The sequence below is a fragment of the Cercospora beticola genome, chromosome 5 (genome assembly GCF_033473495.1).
Source record: "Cercospora beticola chromosome 5, complete sequence".
In the NCBI taxonomy this organism is placed as follows: Eukaryota; Fungi; Ascomycota; class Dothideomycetes; order Mycosphaerellales; family Mycosphaerellaceae; genus Cercospora; species Cercospora beticola.
Window position 1 is genome coordinate 3,180,882 of NC_088939.1, and position 21,185 is coordinate 3,202,066.

At 53.1% G+C, this 21,185-nt stretch overlaps 7 protein-coding genes across 7 annotated transcripts; 4 read left to right on the forward strand and 3 right to left on the reverse strand.

Annotated features, from left to right (window-relative positions):
• Window positions 1-2,315: 2,315 nt before the first annotated feature.
• Window positions 2,316-3,791, forward strand: RHO25_008522 (uncharacterized protein; the record flags this gene model as incomplete). Its single annotated transcript, XM_023600657.2, has 1 exon — window positions 2,316-3,791. The coding sequence occupies one exon, from the start codon at window positions 2,316-2,318 to the stop codon at window positions 3,789-3,791; it is 1,476 nt and encodes a 491-aa protein (XP_023448993.1).
• Window positions 3,792-3,906: 115 nt separating this feature from the next.
• Window positions 3,907-5,586, reverse strand: RHO25_008523 (uncharacterized protein; the record flags this gene model as incomplete). Its single annotated transcript, XM_023600658.1, has 3 exons — window positions 3,907-4,097; window positions 4,150-4,759; window positions 4,849-5,586. 3 exons carry the CDS (start codon window positions 5,584-5,586, stop codon window positions 3,907-3,909), a joined length of 1,539 nt encoding a protein of 512 aa, XP_023448992.1.
• A 2,075-nt stretch (window positions 5,587-7,661) lies between these two features.
• RHO25_008524 (uncharacterized protein) lies at window positions 7,662-8,157 on the reverse strand (the record flags this gene model as incomplete). The annotated part of the gene is made up of 2 exons (XM_023600659.2): window positions 7,662-7,943; window positions 7,990-8,157. The coding sequence occupies 2 exons, from the start codon at window positions 8,155-8,157 to the stop codon at window positions 7,662-7,664; spliced, it is 450 nt and encodes a 149-aa protein (XP_023449652.1).
• Window positions 8,158-8,434: 277 nt separating this feature from the next.
• Window positions 8,435-9,118, forward strand: RHO25_008525 (uncharacterized protein; the record flags this gene model as incomplete). The annotated part of the gene is made up of 2 exons (XM_023600660.2): window positions 8,435-8,732; window positions 8,784-9,118. 2 exons carry the CDS (start codon window positions 8,435-8,437, stop codon window positions 9,116-9,118), a joined length of 633 nt encoding a protein of 210 aa, XP_023449653.1.
• A 571-nt stretch (window positions 9,119-9,689) lies between these two features.
• RHO25_008526 (uncharacterized protein) lies at window positions 9,690-11,030 on the reverse strand (the record flags this gene model as incomplete). Its single annotated transcript, XM_023600661.2, has 1 exon — window positions 9,690-11,030. One exon carries the CDS (start codon window positions 11,028-11,030, stop codon window positions 9,690-9,692), a length of 1,341 nt encoding a protein of 446 aa, XP_023449650.1.
• Window positions 11,031-11,582: 552 nt separating this feature from the next.
• Window positions 11,583-12,832, forward strand: RHO25_008527 (uncharacterized protein; the record flags this gene model as incomplete). The annotated part of the gene is made up of 2 exons (XM_023600662.2): window positions 11,583-11,991; window positions 12,060-12,832. The coding sequence occupies 2 exons, from the start codon at window positions 11,583-11,585 to the stop codon at window positions 12,830-12,832; spliced, it is 1,182 nt and encodes a 393-aa protein (XP_023449651.2).
• A 941-nt stretch (window positions 12,833-13,773) lies between these two features.
• RHO25_008528 (uncharacterized protein) lies at window positions 13,774-19,220 on the forward strand (the record flags this gene model as incomplete). Its single annotated transcript, XM_023600663.2, has 8 exons — window positions 13,774-15,569; window positions 15,715-15,820; window positions 15,969-17,306; window positions 17,417-17,801; window positions 17,859-17,883; window positions 17,938-18,559; window positions 18,678-18,980; window positions 19,119-19,220. 8 exons carry the CDS (start codon window positions 13,774-13,776, stop codon window positions 19,218-19,220), a joined length of 4,677 nt encoding a protein of 1,558 aa, XP_023448865.1.
• Between the last annotated feature and the right edge of the window lie 1,965 nt (window positions 19,221-21,185).

Sequence of the window (21,185 nt, forward strand, 5' to 3'; positions counted from 1 at the left end):
GCGACGCGACGTAAAGCCGAAATGACAGTGCTTGCGGAGGATGGAGCTGTGCGACCTTCCCGTTGAAGCGCGCATCGACTTGCCAACGCGAAGTCGCGACGTTGACCAGCAAGAAGCGGAAGGTTTGCACATGTCAGACCAGGATTACCGTGGGCGAGCTGTTGGACCAGCACAACCTTAACGTGGTCCTGCTGCTGGAGGCTGGTACAGCTTCTCGATGCAACAGCAGCGCCACAAAAGCATGTCGCCCGCCACGAAGAGGTCTATTAGGAATGATAGGACATCGCTCCTGATCGAATGCGCTCTGACGCGTACATCTCACGTCGTGGCCGCACATCAAATCCATCCATGGAGAGATGGACTCGGGCCTTTCATGCCCATGTCCAAACCCACACCACCCCAGAATGCCCTAAGAGAACATCAGACGTCACTTGACAGGACAGAGAGATTAATTTGGAACAGTACTTTTCTCAGAGCATTGCATTGAGAGAGAATCAGTGTTTCGCAGTCTTCCCTCTGCAACGCTGGCACCCCTTCTACACAACTCATCGAGGGCCATGTTTTGATATTTGTCCTGGTTGTACGCTTCCGCTTTGATGTGTCAGAGGGACAGACATGATTACTCACCAAAAACACTTTGCAAGCGAATGCTTGTCTCAAGCAGCTGGCACAACTCGGCCATAATTTGTCCAGATCAATGACTTCCAGCTCCTGTTCGACGACCTGTTGAGATCCAATTGACCGGCGGCATGGCTAAACGGGTGTGCAGGAGCTTGATTCCTGGCACGACTCGCTGGAACATTATCTGCTTCGACCACAGCTCCGGATACGGCGATGATGCAGGCGCCCCTTGCTCGGCAGTCATATACTGATTCTTCTCTCGCAGAACGGCGTGCTGAACATGTGCACAGGGAGCCACCATTTTATAGATCTGGGCAGATTTTGCACATTAGATCATCTTCGGGTTCCATCGGTCCAGGCGATCTACATGCTACGAGTCCTTGCTGACCTACTTTCTCCAAGGTCATTAGCTTACTCGATCGCTCATTTTGGAATATAACTCTGTCGCTGTTTTCAATCGAACTGAGATGGACAAATTTGCTGCACATGCTGGTGCGGTCTGACATGCCGGGCCCGTGCATCCGATATTCGTTCAGCGCTGAGCTGTGGATTGGTGCCTTTGGCTCGTATCCGAACCGCCGGGGACATGTCAAGAAACGGTCCCGAAAGTAGTGCCACGTGGTTCGACAGGTCTGAGCTCCGAATACCATCCAATGACGTGACAACGATATGTCCCACGCGAATGCTCAACTGCATGTTGATATACCTGGAGAGCTCCCGATTGCGTCGTTCGCAGTCATAATCTCGCACCCTGCATCTGCCACGAATTGGGATTCTGTCACGAATTGGGACAAGACGCAGATTGTGGACGCTGGATGGGAAGCAGGACGAGCCGCCAGGAACTGCACCACAGTCTGGATTCGTCGGCCTTCACTCCTGATTCCAGCAAAGGCAAACTAGTCCAACGCCTCTGCCCAAACTGGGAACAACGTTTCGACCATCGCATGTAATGCTTCGGCGGCCGCAAAGCAGGTGCGTACAGCTCGATAATGAACTCCACGAGTACGAGAATGCATCGCACACAAAAGCTCTTCCCAAGTCAAGAGCAGCCCAAGCCTGAATTCGACGAACACGCTTTCTCCAGCGTGCCGATGTTCAACGGTCTTTGGGACCACGAAGGTTTCTGATTCCGTGTGCGACGATGTATCTTCATTCAGCTTCTTTGGTGCTTTGTCATAGCATCGTCTGATTCTGAACATCACACTTTCGAGGGTCGAAGCACGCTTTGACGCCGCAATGCCCAGGTGCACAGTGCTTCCATCTCCAGATCCAGGCAACGAGTTCTGCAATAGGACAGTCTGTTTCACCACATCCAGATGTGAACCGAGTGCATATGCTTTCAGAAGGCGGATGGTCAATTCCTGAGGTTAGTCATTGATAGAAACGTATGAACTGTCATGCAAACAGAATGTGCATCATGCAAATATCGCACTTCAAAATGGATTGGTGATGGTCAACCCGCCAGAGTACACGCAGAGATCTCGTTAAGCTTTTCTGTGCTCGGGTACGCGAAACGACGCGTAAAGTGGGGAATGTGACGCGACGCGGCGCGTTTGCGACTAACACGCGCCGATCTCCAGCTCGACGTGTTTCTTCTCTTGCGACAGACGACATTGCATCCTCTACACCAACGCATATTTTCCGCACCATATCACACCAACCATCTTACCTCGCCGCATACATATCACGTCACAATGCCGAAGAGAAAGGCTTCCACGCTCGACGAGGCGCACTCCGGTAAACAAACACGATCGACCAAGGCGCAACAAAGCATCTACACCTTCAGCAGCGTCTCGAAGCCTGTGGCCCAGGCGAACGAGGGCAAGAAGAGGAAGACGGCACACAAGAAGGAAGCAACGCCTCCATTTCCCGCGCCGGTCATCAGTGATGCGCCTAAGCTTGTGTCAAAGCGCAAGAGGAATGCCGCGCCAGAGAGCGACAGCGAGGACGAAATCGCAGTAGTGCAATCCACTGAGACGGCTGCTTCGACAAACCAGAGTGCCAAACCTCGACAGCACAAGCGAGTCAAAAACGCAGCTCCTCCAACTCCAGCCGAAACGCCTAGCAAGAGCGCAGCGCGTCTCTTTGACAACCTCAACATCGAATCAAATGCGCGTCCGATACCATTTCCACTGCCCAGGAAACAACTCGACTATGACACACCTCCAGATTCACCACCCAGGGAGACCGAGGCAGAGCTTGATTTGTCATTCCCAGCAGAACTAGAAGACCTTCAGGATCTTCACGCGTCTTTCCTCGCAGCTCTATCGATGCACTACTCGCACAACGGAACATCAACAGCACCGCAAATTCTTCTACTCCTACCGATGATCACAAAGCACTGGCGGAAACGCAATGTCACTCAGATCGACTTGCAGCGGGTTCTTGCGATTATGCCAGCGCAAGATCGTGAATTCACTCTCGAAGACTGTGGCAGAGGTGGTATTCGTCTTGCGCGAGTACAGTCGCGAGGGCGTATCGTCAAGCGTGCGGCAAGCTACATCGATGAGGAGAGCCTGAACAACACATTCGAGAGCGCACTGCAGAAAATGTGGCATCAATGGCAAGCGATCACAGCGAAAGAGAACAGAACAGCAAACAGATTCATCGATCAGCTACCACTGTTGGACATCGTCAAGAACGAATCATCACAAAAGGCGTCGGCACTGTTCTCTCGGGGAGAGCAGCGACTGGCAGAGTTGAAGGCAGGCCAAGCGGCGAAGGTCGAATCGAAAAATGCAAAAGCCGAGACGATCGCACAGAGATCGACGCAGTCCGTCGCAAGCCGCAGCACGGCCCTTCTGGACCGCATCATTGCAAAGCAGAATATGGCCTCGAAATTGCCAGCAGGACCGACCAAAGCTGAGCTCGAGCGCAGATCAGCCCTTCAACGCATCGAAGACATTGCGCGAATCCTGTCGCTCATGTGCGGAATGAAAGAGCGAAGTAGCTTCAGCATGCAGGCCATCACGCAACAATTGCAGCAGAGCCTTCGAAGTCCGATCAGCAACATCGAGGTTTGGAGGTGTTTGACGCTCATGGCGACGGAAATAACACCAGCCTTTGTGAAAGTCGTACAGAGCGGAGAAGTACAGGGCGTGGTAGTAACAAAGAGCGGGAGTGTTGCATTAGCGGATCTGAGAGCTAGAGTGCAGAAAGCGTGCGAGTGAACATGATGTTGTAAGCGAAGATTGGATGTCATTATGAATGTACAGAGGCCATAGCGGGCATGATATCTCCTGATGCACAACAAGTGCGCCTTACTCTCTTCCAAAAGTTTTCCCTCTACTCGGCCTCACTTGTGAAGTTGGTCTGCTGCAAGTTAGGATCACCAGGCAGAATGAAAGGCTTAATCTTTGGCAAGCGATTCAATGTATCATCGGAGAATCCCAAGTGGTCTTTGACGACCTGCTTCGGTGTCAAGCCGAGCCATTGAGCGACAGAAATATCGTTGTACGTAGGTGCTTGTAGGACCTCTGTAGTTTCTGATTAGCATCTGTTCAACTTCGGAGAGTCTACTTCACTTACCAAGATAGACCATATCCTCGCTTCCCGTGTTTTCTAGGTAGTGTGCAGCTGTGACGGGGACGTAGCCAGTGTCTCCAGCTTGGAAGTCGAAAGTTCTTGAGCTTGCAGGAGCAGCGTAGACAGTCAGCCGACCTTGTCCGCTGATGAAGTAAGTCCATTCATCCGAGGTGGTGTGCCAGTGCAACTCTCTCATCGCACCAGGCTTGATTGTGAAGAGAGCAACAGCAAAGTCTTTGGCAACAGGGAACGTGTTGGAATCGAGTAGCTTGACGCTACCGCCTGGGACTTCGTATGGCTCTTGTTTGGAGAAGTGATACGAGTAGGTGCGTTCGATTGGAATTGAGCCCGCTGGACCGGTGACATTCTGCTCAGAGATATTCTTGGGTGCTGGCGTGCCTGGAAGAATGTACAATTGTCCTTCTGGAATATTGTCGAGTGCTGAGGTATCGACTCGGAGATCTTTGGCCAAAACAGATTTTGGATTTCGTTCGAAAAGTTCCGAGACGAGGAAAGTTCCATCTTCGCTGAACTCGCCACTGTCGAAGACGAGTAGAAACTCTACGCCGTCTCCGAAGGCTTGGATACTATGTGGAACGCCGGCTGGGAAGAACTGAACCAAAAGGAGTCAGTGGCAGGTATCATAATGTGTGGGACAAAGTCCTTCGCGAATTAAAGATGCCTTGTAACGACCAAACTTACCCATACATCGCCGGCTTCGACATCGTCGACGAATGTCTCTCCTGCTTCGTTGACGGCTGATATGCGGCAAGATCCGTTAAGGATGAGACTCCACTCGTCAGCTTGATGCCAGTGAAGTTCTCGATACGCGTTGGGTTCAAGATGCATGTCAACACCAGCCATGGCTGTTGCGATTGGCAGATTATCGACATTTTGTTGGCGTGCCCATCCTGCACCATTCAGACCATGTCGATTATGTGAAAGTGAAAGGGGCCATTTCGCGTTGGGGACATCTCCAGAATCAGTCCCAGGTGGCGCGTACAGGTCGGAGTTCTGTTGGTCGAGCAGGCGATTCCGTGGGCCAGGATCAGTAGGTGCGTTGGTGCCTCCTCGAATAGGCTGCGGGTTTTCTACTGAAGCCAGGTCTAGATACAGGCCAAGGTCTGCGTCTTGATCCTGCCCAGGTGCGAGCTTGTATTGATCTTCGGGCACAGTAGCAGGAAGTGATGTGTCCACCTGGTATGCTGAGTTATAGCCTGCAAGACTCGCTGGGCCGCGAAGTGAGCCCTTTGCGCCATCTGGTCCGACAGGATCCTGTGTTGGAGTGTTCACAGTGGCGAAATCGGGAGGAGAGCCTTTTTGTGCCTCTTGTCGTTTAGCACGGTGGAACACATTCGGCTCGTGGACTTCTCGAAACCCTTTGGGCAATGCGAGAGCCTGGGCAAGTAAACCTGCACTGAGAAGCGCAAAGCGTTTCATTGTATTGAGCAATATGAAAATTGATGAGTGAAGTTTGGTGACAAGGAAGAGGCAGCTCACCTGGACATCCAACGTGTAATATATATGATCTCGAACGTGCAGTGTCGTCACAATCGCAAACCTAGGTGGTATGTAAGGCTACTTCGCAAGGTACAACGGTTGACAATGCCATATCAGGTATCGACTGCCGTCGGTATTTGTCCCGTGCGCGTACCTTCCAACTTCCTTGCTCCTTAGCTCAAGTCCCGTCACGCGTGCGCATTAGTTGAGACATGTCGACTTACAGTAATTAGCCATTGCCACTTCTTTCAAGCGAATCAAATATCCTCGACGGCGCTACGAGCAGGTTACGCGCGTCTTCGTGGCGTGTTCGCATCATCGTGTTGCCGAAATGCGGTATCTTGCCCTCGTGCATCGACTACGAACAGACAACTGAGGTTGTGGGTCTCTACCACACCACTCGAAGGATGGTGATGCACATGTCCCGAGGAAAGAGCCGCCGATGCCAAAACCCGATGGGTCTCTACCCCAAGGTCCGCGAGTCTAGTATCCACTAGAGGAGCTATGCTGACTATGTGTAAGCGACGCCTCATCATGCCATGATGAGACGGCTACTGCGGATCGTGGCGTATTGCCCGCTTGCCGGACGTGCCATCGTCGGCCGAAGTGGCTTTGCGATCACTCTGTTATTCATGCTGGCTAATCAAGCTGTGTGCTACAAGTAAGATTTTATGGCCGCAGCAACAGATGCAAGAAGCAATGCGATCAGCCGTAAGCCCATTGGCTGGATCTCAGGACGACCGGCCAAAGTGGCTTCGCGACACCTCGCTGATGATGACAAAGATGTTGGAAGGCGAGAACGATGTTGTTGCAGTCGAGCTCTGCGCAGGTAGCTTATCCGGACGGACCGTGATCGGAAAAGGCGGGTACCTGCCGGGCTTGCGCATGGAAAAGAAGAGGCAGAGGTCGTTTGGACAGGCCGTTCGTACCATTTACTTCTGTCGAACCCGCGCAAATGGCCTGCACACACGGCGATCTTCACTTCCTCATATATTGTCGCGTCATCGTCCGTGGCAATTCTTCAGTAGCTAGTTATGTTCCTGTTAGCTGCTCATGCCAGAGACACATTCCCACGGTTGCGTTGATACACGCACATGTATCTGTCTATCACAGCGGAGGACGTCATAGAAACGAGAAGCTTTGCCAAGATAGCCAAGCTCATTTGGAAGCTTGTCTTCGATCTGTCAGAAGAACTGCAACTCGGCAGTCGGTGTAAACCAATAGAGCGAACGAATCATGAGATGGCTCAGATGGAGTGATGGGGTAGGTGCTAGGACCCCTGCAGCTGCATCTTTCGGACCAAACGGGTTTATAGCAATGCGGCGGCTTCGCGTTCTTGACCAGGATTGTGCGCAGCCGTTCGAGAATGCTTGTAATAGGAGCGTGCGAGCGGCACTATCGACCGCGATGGCCGTTGATTTGAAACGTGCGGTGAGTGAAAGGAAGCGACCGGGAAAGATGCGGAGAGGCTAATTCCTCCGAAACGAAGGTACTTATTGGTAAGATCCATTGGCAATATGATAGCTGCTGAATCGTACGTGCCACTGGATGTGGTACCCACGGCGTAAGTCTTGCACGAGCCTGCTTTGAGCAGGATTCACTGCAACTCTCAGCCTTCCGCTGACAAGCTGCTCCGCTGGATGCGAGGAGTCTGGTGGCCTAGGAGGCTACTGTAGTACCAGCCACTTGTATGGGAAGTGTGCTGCCCAAATGTTGCGCGTAGGAGTATGGCATCCTTGTGACCTAAACCACGCAAAGAAGTGTCGCTGGATGGGCGTCGTAATGCGCGTGTCATAAACAAGAAAGTCCGACTCGCCTGCCAGTGTCTATAGTCGCGGTGGCTTCCATTACTGCCAGTGGGGCTTTGGGCGAGTCGCGCTTAGCGGCACCATGCTTCGGGTGTCAAATGCAGCAGCTTAGCTGTTTGACACAGGATGAAGCACGTAAAAGTCTAGCTCCGCGCAAGCTGAACGAAATTGATTTTCGATCACAAGTGGTCACTGGCATGAGCTCGATCATCCAGTGGTACTTGGGTCTTTGCGAGAAGGTCGCGCGCGTCCTGGCTTCGGTGTGGTCTTGGGAAACACGTCGTCGCTCAATTCCAGAATCTGGACATCGTCGTTCGGTTTCTCGGCGATGCGGCGTCGCTTTTTGGAGCCATCTGATGCTGTAACATCGCCCCTCGCGGATCCTTGCTCAGTGGTCCACTTCTTTAGGATAGCATCTTCAGCGACATTTTCGAGGGAGTGAAATGAGGCGTGATGGCCGCAACCGTCGCAGTCGAAGCTTGTGGCTGCCTGCAAACCTTAGCTTCATCTCTATATGGCGACATGTTCTCGTTACCTTGACTGGGTGCAGCATGAACCGGAGACAAGGGCAACTCGAGAGTATGGAGGTCTTGTAGTTGCATCCACCACGAGGCGGCTGGTAGGACATTGCCGACCAGACCGAGTTGCTTGGTACTTGATTCGCCATGGCGTTAGTTGCTTGCCAACTGCTCCTCGAGAGCATGTGACTTAGTTTTTATCACATGTTGCTGCTCGTTTGTGGTTGAAGAAGTACGCGGAGCGCGACAGTGAAGTGAAGGAGTGAGCCTTGGCAAGCGCCTGAGGCAGCTTCTGGGCACGAGATAGTTCTAGCTCAATCGCCTGTTCACCTCGCGGTGTCGCGCCAGAACACAACACCGACAGCAGTGACCACTCGTCATCACGAAAACCGCTCCTAGGAGATCCGGACGAAATTGAGCCCCTGACAGATTCCTTGCGCACGCGATCGCCAGGCACCGAAGATGCCCAAATTCTTCTGCGACTACTGCGATGTCTACCTCACGCACGACTCGATGAGTGTGCGCAAAGCGCACAACAGCGGCCGCAACCACCTACGAAATGTCGTCGATTACTACCAACAGATTGGGCATGAGAAGGCGCAGGCAGTAATAGACGGGATTACGAGCTCATATGCAGCGGAAGGGCAGAGCATGCCGATGCAAATGCAACCACAATTACCTGGTGCTGGACCTCCGGGCTTTTCTGGGCCTCCGCCGCCTGGCATGCCTGGGTTTGCGCCCAACGGCTCAATGCCTGCAGGTAGGTACCCATATGCACAAGAGCAAAGAGTGATATACTGATCCGTCGCAGGAATGCCTCCTTTGCCTCCAGGCTTCCCTCCTATGCCACCAGGTGGTCGCGGAATGCCACCACTCCCCCCTGGGTTCCCTGCGCCGCCAAATGGCTTTCCACCGGGGTTCAGCCCAGCTGGTGCTCCAGGAGGTATACCTCCACCATTTGCCGGTTCTCCTCCAGCCAACATGCCCTTCTCGCCCCCGAATGGCGGCATGCCACCTCAAATGCCACCGGGCTTTCAGCAACCGAATGGGCCCAGTCCTGGGCCTGGGATGGTGAATCCTCCGCCTGGCGTTCGAGGGCCAGCAGCTAGTGGGCCCCCAGGCATGCAACAGCAGGACAGCCGATGAGACTCGCGAAAATTGAGCGACTTTGTTCTCACCTCAATTGGTGAGCCGACACGCCTGGAACAAGTCATGACATCCGGCAGTGTCAGCAGAGAGGGATGCTGCACTATACAATGGCCCCCGCAGATCCAGAGAGGACCTTGGAGCGCAACGTAGTGGCTTGCCGCTTCCTGCAGCGGTTGCACAGACTACAAGTGTGACAGACGCGGGGCTAATCGCGAAGGAAGGACAAGCAAAAAGCAGTACGCAAGAGCATGAAGCTCAAACTCGTGAAGGTGCCCATGTTGCAGAACGACGTACGAACGCGTTCGAAGGCATCTCATGACATGTTCATGTCAGGCTAGCCGCGAGGCTTGGAATCTGGCACGCGCAATGTGACATGATGAGCTGAGTCGAAAACGAATTGGAAAGCGTGAATTGAAATTCACGCGTCAGTATCAGAGCAGGTAGAGTACAAATCTACTAGCTTAAGACTTAGTATCCCATGCAAACCGGCTCAGCCTTGCCATCAAGTATCTGTTCGTTAGCCACGATATGCCGATGTTCGACAGCATACTTCTGATCAACGAACAATTTAGCCCTTGAACAGCCATTCTTCACTCCGGAAGACAGCTTCAAATTCGACACTTCCAAAAACGCCAACAGCTGCAAGAAGATCATGTTCGCCCTCGAGACCAATGATATCGCCCGCATCGTTGTCGATTGGGCGTTCCTCGTGGAGATCCCATCCATTCTCTCGCTTTCCATTCCTCGTGAAGAAGACATCGCACCTCATGCTCACACGGTCTCCGTGCACAGGGGGCTTGAAAGTCATGCCGATACCAACCACGTCATCTTTCTTGAAAGGTCCGGTGAATTCAATGCCTCCGTAGCTATTGTCGATGTACCTTCTTCCGTCGTCGCCGTGAACACCGAGAGATCCTCGGTGCCAGCCGGGAAGACGCCAGGCAGGATACGGTGCAGCAGCGAAGCCTATTGCGATACCGGATTCGACGTTCTTGCCAGTACCATAACGATCTCCCATGGCCATGACTTTCAGTTCGAAATAGAGGGTATGCGGCTGTCCAGTACTGAGCGGTGATTGTCTGTTGGCCGAGTAGATTGGAACATCCGATAGCATAATAGTGTCGCTTATTCCTTCCGAAGTGCGAACATAGCTGCGGCCCATGGACGGATTATACTGTGTGACATCTGTCGTATTTGGTGGGCAAGTGAGTCGCAGGTCTCCAGATTGTATTCGCTCTATGACACTGCCATCGTAGTCTTGTGCGGGCCACAGAGGGTGACTTCTACACCAGGCATGTGCGCGTGCAGCATCATCGTAGTCGGCGTTGGTCGTAGGACTGCGTGTATTCTGCGCGTTGGCTGCGGCGAATGAGGGCGGAAGCTGCAAGCTGTTGTCAGGACCGGTCCAAGGATCGTATTCAGGCGGAGGCTGATCTGGTTCGCTACTTGGTGTTGGCAAATTGGGTGTCGCACTACTCGAAGGTGGCCCTCTCGAACTGTGACTTGGCGGAGGACCTTGAGGCGGCTCGTATTGATCATCTGACATCGGGGTGTCCACATCTTGGCTTTTCTCGCGATTTTGATGTCCTTGATATCCTTGGTGTCCAGGTGGGGGCCCCGGAGGTGGTTGGAACTGCTCAGAGGTAGGTGGGACGTTCACCGTAGACGGGCGTTGCGTGGGAGGCACGTGTAGATGCGCGTTGTTATAGGGATTGTTGGACGCAAGCGTCTGATTGCTGGGCCCTCCGCCGATGCTCCAAGAAGATCGCTGCGCTTGACTGATGCCATCTCGTTGCTGCTGCTGCTGCTGCGTTTGCGACTGCTGATTGAGCCCTTCATATCCTGATTGTGTCCTCCTATAGCTTGGGGGAGGACCAGGCGGAGGTTGATATTCGTTCTTCTCGCTCATTGTGAAAATGCCTCTCTGATTAGCAAGAGCAGGCGGAGCTGTTTGCGTAGTTTGAATAGTCCAGGTACTGTGCTTAGGCCTGCAGACCTGGTGGTCACAGTGGTATTGCCTTCTCCGGTGAGCCCTTTTCGGCGTTTCCTACAAATCTGCGTCGCTGTCCTCAGAGCATGGCCTTTGCGAGTCCAGAGATACGCAGTACGAAAAGTCGTCCCAGTGATTTACACCGCGTTTGGTCCAGCGGCGACTTAGGTGAGCGGCGAGAGCACAACAGCTCATGAAGGTATCAGCATAAAGTAGGTGCTTGCCAGGATTTCATATAGGTCGTTTGATATAGTTCGATGCCCAACTGTTTCAGGGTTGATGCCGTCAAGTAGTGGGGGCGCAACGCTGTCCTACAAGGTTGTGGGCAACGCGGGCGCACCCATGCCGGAGCTTTCCCATCGAGGTTGCCGCTGCAATTCGATGCACAACGACATCATCAACACCATCAGCACAGAGCTTCCAGAACATCACGACATCAAACAAATAGACGCGATCCCGACGACATGTAGCATGGACGGACCTTCAGCTCAATTACACGCTGATCTACGACGCGCTGTTCGCGACGCTCTCTCAAGTCGACGACCACTTCTGCATCATCTCAATGATGATTCGAGCTGGTTAATTCAGCTACCACGACCTGATGCTGCCGTAAGGCGAGGAGTGCGATCGTACTTCAACATCCTGGTTGATCCATGGTTGAAAGGCGGACAAAGCGATGTTGCTAGCTGGTTCTCACAACAATTCCACGCGACTCCAAGTGCGGTACAGACAATTGCAGAATTGGAAGAAGTGATCTTCGAAATTGAACTTCTGGCCTATCACGAACGTGTGGGCAGAAACAAGGCAGTGAATGTTGAGGAGGCACTGAACAGAGAAGCAACGTTGATCGATGCTGTTGCCATCAGCCATGAATTTACGGGTAAGTGCGTGCCTAGCCGAAGTCGAGTCCCCGACTGTACGTAACTGACCACTGCACACCCTCTGTAGATCATTGTCACAAAGAGACTCTGGTAGAACTGCATACAGATGTGCCAGTATTTGCTGCTGTGGAGGCAGCCAAACTGATCAACGGCTGGAAGCACTTTCGTACTGTCATTCCACTTAGTGCGTTTGGCGCGAACGGCAACCGTGATTGGAGAACCTTTAGCGTCCCTCCTCTACCAACCTGGATCGGAATAAGTCGAATAATGTCTCCCAGCGATGCACTATACTACCACAGTGCGATTCTGATTACGTGGAACAGCGGGCACGCCATCGGTACAGGACCAGCAAGGGACGATGGCACGCGGAAGCATAGCAACTCCGTCTTCGAGACAGGTGACGATGAAGATGATGCAGAGGCTATAATTTACACCCCACATGGTGTCGATAGCGAAGATCTGACGGTGGTGCCTAATGCTGTTCCGCCGATAACGACACTGGCGTTCCTGCATGGACTGCACAACGTCCGTCTGGCAAGCTGGGGCCGGACAGCTCTGCAATTGAATCTAGGAGTATACAACGGTCTTAAGGCTCAGCGAATATTGAAGAGCAAGTATTGGGTCGGCACGCACGACGAAGTCAAAACGGGCAGAGGGCTCGTTGGCTTCTTCATCAAGCGCGACGTCAAAAGTGTGCAGGAGGCTCTCCAGGAAGAGCGAGAACGACGGCAAGACAGCCGTTCCAGCGAGGGATACAGCGAAGAAGACCAAGTGTTACTTAGCTTTGAAGATACCAATTGGCTCGACCTGCGCAACGGGGAAAGCAGAGTACTGACATGAGCTAAAGAAGGCAGGCGCAGCACATGGTCTTCACGCTCGGAGCGTAACTCAAATTTGACTTCACCTGCCGGGCCCAGCTTCTTCTGCACAATGTGACAGCAAACTTGTGGGCTCAACCGTTGCGCTTGTTTGGTTTTGGCAGAGTGGAGAATGCCTTGCAGGGCATTGAGACCGTCCGGGTTACCTCCTACTGTGCTGTCGGCCGTGCTGCTCGGCACCAGGACTGACATGTGCTGATGACAAGCGAAGCGTGGTCGAGGGCATCTCGTACCTTTTCAGTCTCATCGTTGCTTGACATCTCGCTGCGGGATGCTGGTCGCACAGCGCACGCGCGAGCAGGGTTCATAAGATCAAATCGGAAATCGACATTCCAGAACGTCATCTTTGGCTTGTGGCTCGGTCGCTAAACTGGAGATGGGCAAGGATTATGTCGATCCCACCCACTCAACAGCCAAAGTCGGCCGCGGGACGATGGCATTGTTGGCTGTGCAGAGACGAAGGAGGGTGAAGAAGTCGAACAATGAACGAGGAAAACTCGGCCATCATCGTATCATAATCCGTCAAGGGCTACAGTTCTGTGTCTGTCCTGCTAATAATAATGTGCCAGCAACGGAGAGACGCCTTGCCGCATTAGGCTTGTGGCTTCGCGGATCCCACCTCCAGGTCGGTCGGCTTTGCGCGTGCCATTGCACCAGATCCTCTTTTCTTCTTCTGCCGCATTCTCCTCCTCAACAACATTGAACGCGGGCGAAGCTTGTCTCGCGCCTCGCCAGCAGCGCAACAACACCACACTCTTTCCCTTTCCCCCTGGACCAGCCCACGAGCTTGCTACCGAAGCGCGATGGCAACATGAACGAGATCACCCTCCGAGCCGAACCTTCACCGATCGCTCTCCCCAGCGCCAAGCGTTAGTGTAAACGCGCCATGTTCTCGTGCTAGGAATGAAGAACTCGAGCAACTCGTCCCTGTTCACCTCCAAGTCCAGTTTGAAAAGCCAGCCACCGTCCTCGACGAACCTCACGAGTAACCTCCGCGCCCCTTCACCTTCCCGCCGGCGAACCCCTCCTACGTATCTCGACTTGAGCGACGTCCAGCCCCCGGGCAATGAAATCGCCGCTGCTGCGTCATTCGCTGCATCAGGACCTTCGACGAGCGCGCAGGTAGACGGCGATACAAGTGCTGGCAGCGGATTGTCGCATAGAGAAACTGAGTCGCCATCGATATGGAATTCTTTCTCTGATCAAAGAGACGCCACGAGTGCTGGGAGACCAGCAACATCTGTGAGGCTTGGGAGCGAACGCAACGCATTTACAACCCCAGAGGCTGAACAGCCGCCCTCGCTGCGACAGACTCCAGCGGCAGTAGGGCTGTTGAGTGGCTCGAAGCGCAAACGAGCACCTCGATCAGCCCCAACGGAGAACAGGCAAACACACGAGTCTTCCAATAAACGAGCGAAGCTTCGGCCGCGGTTCAAGCATCCTATTGATGGGACCTCGTTCGACTTTCTCCACTTCACCTCGACTGCTGGTCCACCGTCTCCACTCTTCTTCAGCAACAGCCCCAGACCACGGCCCTTGCTCCCGCGCTTCTCATCCGGGGAGGCTGCGGCACGAGCCATGGATATGCTGTCCAAGGCGCGGAACGAAGAAAGCCATGTGAAGACGGTCAGCTTGGCTCGCGGAACTGTCACGACACCTGCAGCAGGTTACGGGCCAACCAGCGCTCCATTCACTCGGAGAAGCCTGGAACGCGTAGCTGAGCGAAGTAACAGCCCGGACAGCAGCAGCCATAGCGGCAGAGAAGGTCACAATGGCACAATTGGCATGCTAAATTCCATCGGCATAGTCGAATTACTGGAGCAGGATGAAAGACCAACATTTATCATCGACTTGGGTGATAGCACGAATTACGGGACTGGATCGTTGCATCTACTCTTTTCCAACCCTTCTCTCAGAGCCCACGAGGGTTTACAGGCACTGATTTCTGGCATGGCGACGGCGGAACTGTCTCCTGGCGCGAGAACCTTTCTCCAGTTCAAGTCATGGTTACTGAGTGCCGCCGTGAATGGCGAAAGCCTCAATGTGTGTCTGCCACCGTTCACTTTTGCGAGCATGACGTGGAGCTGTTCAACTCTCCGCAAGAGACTGAGGCTTATCAGCGGTGCTTTCAATTCGCCATTGCCCACGTCAGCAGCTGCATTGAGGTTGAGCGTGCCTCCAACAGAGGCGCTGCCGGACAGAGACCCTGGTGAACCTGCCGACTACTTCGGTCAGGCAAGGGCTGAGCATGCATCGAATTCCGATGGCTCGAACAGCACAGTATCAACAGAAGTGATGTCAACAATCGAATCGCAGGTAGCTGCCACTTCGTTGACACCTTCGCCCTTACCTTTCACGGTAGAAGCCATGGATCTTTCCGGTGCTACAGAGCTGCTCCCTAGTGCGAAAACGTACGTACGGAGCGATATCGTTACGCCTGATGCCATGCCCGTGGTATCGTGTAGCACCGCGAGCCAGCCCACTATCGCTGACCCTACTCCTGCTTATAGCCAGATCTCAGTTGTTGCCGCGGACGCGCCTTTTTTTGACTGGACGAGATTGCCAATTTCAGAAAGAATGCCGCGCCATATTCAATTTGCTCGAAGTATAGATTGGGCTTCGACCAGCCTCGGACCAATTGAGTATTGGAGTGCAGACTTGCGCCAGATGTGCAATCTGATTATGGCATCACCCCACCCGTAAGTCAATTTTCTCAAGGCATGCTTCCCTTCCGGTCGCTGTGATTCTAGTGTAAGATCTATACTTGTCAGCTCGACTATCGGCGTGATTAAAGCGCGGAGGCTTGCCTGAGATATATGCTAACCTTATCTCGAACACTACTAGGGCAGCCATGTATTGGGGCGAGGATTTGATCGCAATCTACAACGAGGCGTACATTATGCTTGCAGGGCAAAAGCATCCCAGCTTGATGGGGATGAGCTATCGAGAGGTACGTACACACGTTCATCAATGCAAGGCCAATCCTATCCTCTCGACCTCTCGATCACACTAGTGGGCACATTTCTCACTACGAAACCATATGTATTATCGAGATACCTCGGAAACACTTTTACTGACTTTGGATCGAACGCTTCCAGGCTTGGACAGAGATCTGGGATGAGGTCAAAGACGTCTTTGCAAATGCGAAGTTGACAGGCGAAGCCACGATGAAGGACGATGATTGCTTATTCATTCGAAGAAGCGACCATCTCGAGGAATGCTATTTCTCGTGGTCAATCATTCCCATGGTAGGCCGGGACGGTAGCGTGATGGGGCTTTACAACCCAGCATTCGAAAAAACTAGGCGCAAGATCGCAGAAAGGCGAATGTTGACTCTCCGAGAAATTGGCGAACGGACTGCGACTGCGAGAGATGTCAAATCTTTCTGGTCTCAAGTGCTCGGATCGTTCGAATTCAACGAACACGACAGCCCCTTCTTACTGCTGTATTCGGTAACAGATGAGAGCGACAGCGACTCCAGCAGCATGCATTCGAGCTCGGCCCTCTCATCCCGGCAATGCATCCTGGAAGGTGCTCTAGGTCTCCCAGACGATCATCAGGCAACACCAAACCAAATAGACCTTCGTGCTGGAATGGAAGGCTTTGGGCCGGTCTTCCGCGAGGTCATGAAGACGGACAAGCCTTTGTTACTAGAGGTTGGCAGTCGTGACTTGCCCGAGAGCCTGATCAGCGGTCTAAATTTTCGAGGTTTCGGCGATCCAGTGACTGCTGTGGTAGTGTGTCCAATACACCCTACAACGGGCGAGAGCGTGCTTGGGTTCCTGGTCCTGGGTGTCAATCCAAGGCGGCCTTACGATGATGACTACAGTCTTTTCATTCAGTTGCTCAGCCGACAATTGGGTACCTCACTGGCCTCGGTCGTCCTATTCGAAGAAGAAATTAGGAGAGGGCAGAAGGCTGCTCAGCTCGCAGCGCTTGATCGCATAGAGCTCTCGGAACAGTTGGCAGCTCGGACGATGGAGGCCATGGAGAGCGAGACCAAATTCACTCGAATGGCTGAGTTCGCCCCTGTCGGGATGTTCATTGCAGACAGCGACGGCAAGATTACTTTCGCCAATGACACGTGGTACGACATATCTCGAGTACCAAAGAACTCCAATATGGCAGACACCTGGATGGATGCCGTAAAGCCAGAGGATCTGCAAACAGTAAAAGACCTCTGGACTGAACTAGTTGCGAATGTAAAACCTGTCTCCAGAGAGTTCAGATTCAAGGCGCAATGGAGAAACCGGAACGGCAATAGTGGCGATACTTGGGTGCTCTTCAGCGGTTTCCCTGAACAATACACAGACGGGAAATTGAAGAGTATATTCGGAAGTATCACAGACATATCCCAACAGAAATGGGCCGAAGGTCTCCAGACCAGAAAAATGGAAGAGGCTGTGGAGCTGAAGCGGCAGCAGGAAAACTTCATTGTAAGTGCATCACGGCTACTTTTCTCTTCCGTCGCCGGAAAGTGCTATTGTGGCGTACCTCTAGCAAAAGTGCTATCGCACTGGGTGTCAAGACTGACTTGCTTTTCAAGGACATAACCTCGCACGAGATGCGCAATCCTTTGTCCGCGATCCTACAGTGTAGCGACGATATCGCAAGCTCGCTGACGAAATTTCGCCAAAGCGGCGAGCGGGTTGTACCAGATGATCTTCTGGCCAACTGCTTAGACGCGGCACAGACGATCAGTCTTTGCAGCCAACATCAAAAAAGAATCGTTGACGACATCCTCACCCTGAGCAAGCTGGACTCCGCTCTCCTCCTGGTCACGCCCGTAGACGCCCAGCCGCTCACTGTGGTCCAAAGAGCGCTCAAAATGCACGAAGGCGAGTTGCAGGCTGCCGATATCCAGATGAAATTCGTTGTCGACCAATCGTTCCGCGAGCTCAATCTAGACTGGGTTCGCTTCGATCCTAGCAGTAAGTGGTAGCACGCCTCGATTAGGATATCGAAGAGATAACTAACTTTGAGGGTAGGAGTGCTACAAGTACTAATTAATCTGTATGGCCCCACGCACATGGGCAAAGGAGAATAACAGCTGACCTTTCACTTTAGTACCACCAACGCGATCAAGTTCACTGGAACCGAGGAACGCAGAACCATCACTGTCACGATCGGGGCGTCGATACAACGGCCTAGTGACCGGACAGATGCCCCAGTCAAATACTTCGCGACCAGAAAGAAGAATCGTGATCTGCTGCTGGAGAACGATTGGGGAAACGGCGAGAAAGTGTATATCCACTTCTCTGTACGTGATACTGGTCGCGGTCTTTCCCCCGAGGAAAAGAAGCTCCTCTTCATGCGATTTTCACAAGCTTCCCCGCGCACACACGTTCAATACGGAGGATCTGGACTTGGCCTCTTCATCAGTCGTGAACTCACGGAGCTCCAGGGTGGCGAGATTGGTGTGGAAAGTGAAGCTGGGTGTGGATCCACATTTGCTTTCTACGTCGCAGCACGGAGAAGCTCACCACCCCAGGATGATTTCGACGGAGCTGTTGGTATCAAACGAACGCCAAGTCACGCGCACAATCCAAGAAGTAAATCTGTTCCATCGGCCGTTTTGCCTCAAGGAGCTCCTGTCCATGTCGCCGAAGGCAAGGGAGAGTTCGAGGCGGATGGCACCAAGCCTGTGGTGAAGAAAGTGCTCATTGTTGAGGACAACCTCGTCAACCAGGTCGGTACTCACCCTAGAAATCTGCTCTGACAGTTGTCTGCACCTCGCTACTAGGCGCGGATGTTGAAAGCAGTCGCGCTGCTCTCGGGTCATGTGCTGACTTCTTTGCTTCAAACAGAAAGTTTTACAGAAACAGCTCAAGAACATCGGTACCGAGGTCCACGTTGCGAATCATGGCGGCGAGGCGCTAGAAAAACTGATGCAGTCCACATACTGGCGAGACGGTCAAAACAGAAAAGACAGAATCGAGCTCGGCGTTGTCCTCATGGATCAAGAGATGCCAGTCATGGACGGACTAACTTGCACACGCAAGATTCGAGAACTCGAGGCACAAGGCAAACTGACCGGCCATGTGCCTATAATAGCCGTCACGGCGAATGCGCGGTCTGAGCAGATCCAGACCGCACTCAATGCGGGAATGGTAAGTGACGCCACATGATGCAGCTGTTGTGTATCCGAACGCCGTGGAAGTGGTACACAACAGATGCATGCGCGCACTGGCTAGTTCCATGCAATTCTCGCAAGAGAACAAAGACAGCTGACAGATATGGTTCTACAGGATGACGTTGTCAGCAAACCCTTCCGCATCCCTGAGCTCGTGCCCAAGATTGAAGAGCTCTTGGTCAAATACCCTATGCCAACACGGACTACGAATTCATGACGATGACGAGGACACACTAAAGCGCTGGACCAACAGTCAGATCTGCGAGGGCATGTCTGCAATTACTGCTTGGATCAGCGCACGAGATTCACCGGCATAGGTCAAGGCAAAGCTGGATTACAGTACAGTCAAGCATCAAGGGACTAAGTCTGCCAATGTTCGGAACGAGGACTCATGCATATTGAACGACAACGCGGAGATGTCTGTTTCGTGAGGGGAATAGGCAGAATGGTTAAGCAGCCCTAACAGGCATTGGGAGAAGCTTTTTGCATGCGCCGGGAGGATACCAGTGTGACTCTACCAATACTACATTAGGGCATTGCACAGCACAGCATAGCACAGGACATCTGGAATTAGCGACAGAGACAAAAAGCGATAGAGTCGTTGTAATGGAAAGTTCGAGATGAGTAACATGAGAATCGATGAAGTTTTTCTGTAGCTCCACGCACGGTGGCTGGGATCAGCAGCATACATGAGTTTGCAATACAGTTTGATACTTGCGCCTGTCCACGAATGGAACTAGTGTCTAGACCGAGCTTATGGTAAACTCGTGGAGGTGCACAATTGCGGTCTGTCAGAGCTAAGGGTGCCGGTTGCCTGGGTCACAGATCACTTCCCTCGCGATACACGCAGCAGCTAGCGGGTCGGAGATTGGCTGTCCAGATTTCGGCCATAGTTTGCGAGGACTTATTTTAGTTTATGAGACTTAAGTTAGTCAAATTGTGGACGCTGAGTCGGAGGAGTATACTCTATGCCTGCGAGTACGGGAGCCAACACAGCGGTTGGCGGTGTCATGTACATGGACCTTGCGTGCTCGCCTATGCTGCGTGTGGCGACGATTCGCATAGCCGAATGGGGCCGGCTGCAGTTGATAGAACATTCGGCGGCGCCTGCCTCTGGCTCTTTTCTCCAACGAGGACAGATTCCGACGTGGTGGATTCTTCGCTTGGGTGCACGAGAAGCGCGTGTCTCGCGTGGAAGCCACAATCCCACAGATCCCATCGCTTCGGCTGCCCAATTCGTAGGGCCTGGTGGGTCGTGCGGGTACTCAACTGCATCATGATTCTTGTTGTTGCTGCGTGTCTTGTGAAGTTGTAATTATAGATCCTGCCAGCTGGTGACGCCTTCTTTGCCAGTTTGAGGTGTCCATTGCGATCAAAAGTGTGCGGTCCTGGTCAACTAAGTCTGTGAGCAGGATAAGTCGCACGCATTTGTCAGCACCCTCCTGGCTAGACATAGCATCCTGGAGGATACGGAATTTCCGATCGTGAACGTGACGATTGTCATACGTTTGTGATAGATCGAGTGGTGGACGCTAACCACAGCTCGGCCCACATTTTTGGTATCCCTAGTGTGTCAGATTCGGACGAGTGCTGCACGAGATGATAGACGAAATCACTCCGATTTCCGAGTCAAGAAACCCGAACAGTTGGAAAAAGCTGTCCCGGGCCTGCAGGCCTGGCATCGCTTAAGTATAGTAGAGCAAGCTCACCATGCGCATGGCTCGGAAGAGGGCTAGCACAGCTGTCGAAGGTTCATATTCCGAAGGCAGGCCTCGACTGTGCGCATTGTGACAGACCTACAGATACGAAAAGCTTGCTGTGTATGAGTATGTCTCACCTAGGCCAGCTTCCGTGGTCGCTATGCTGGATGATGCAGGATAATGCTGTCCGCGCACACGGCCAGTTCATGCAGTGACAACATCGACGCCCGCCAGCGTAGGGTTGATTGCCTGTCCGCCAAGGGGGCTGTGCTGTGCTGGAGTTGGGGAGCGCATTGACGCTCGCTGAGCACTTTGATGCTCGCGATGCAGGAGAAGCGATGGAAGAATGGCAGTGAGAAGGCCGACATGATGCAGTCCGGCGAATGCGGGAGGCCTCGCGTGTCGCATGCAAGCCACGGTGGTCTGCCGCAGTTTTGGCGACTGCGCGTCTGCAGCACACGCTGGTCACGCCGTAGGCTGAC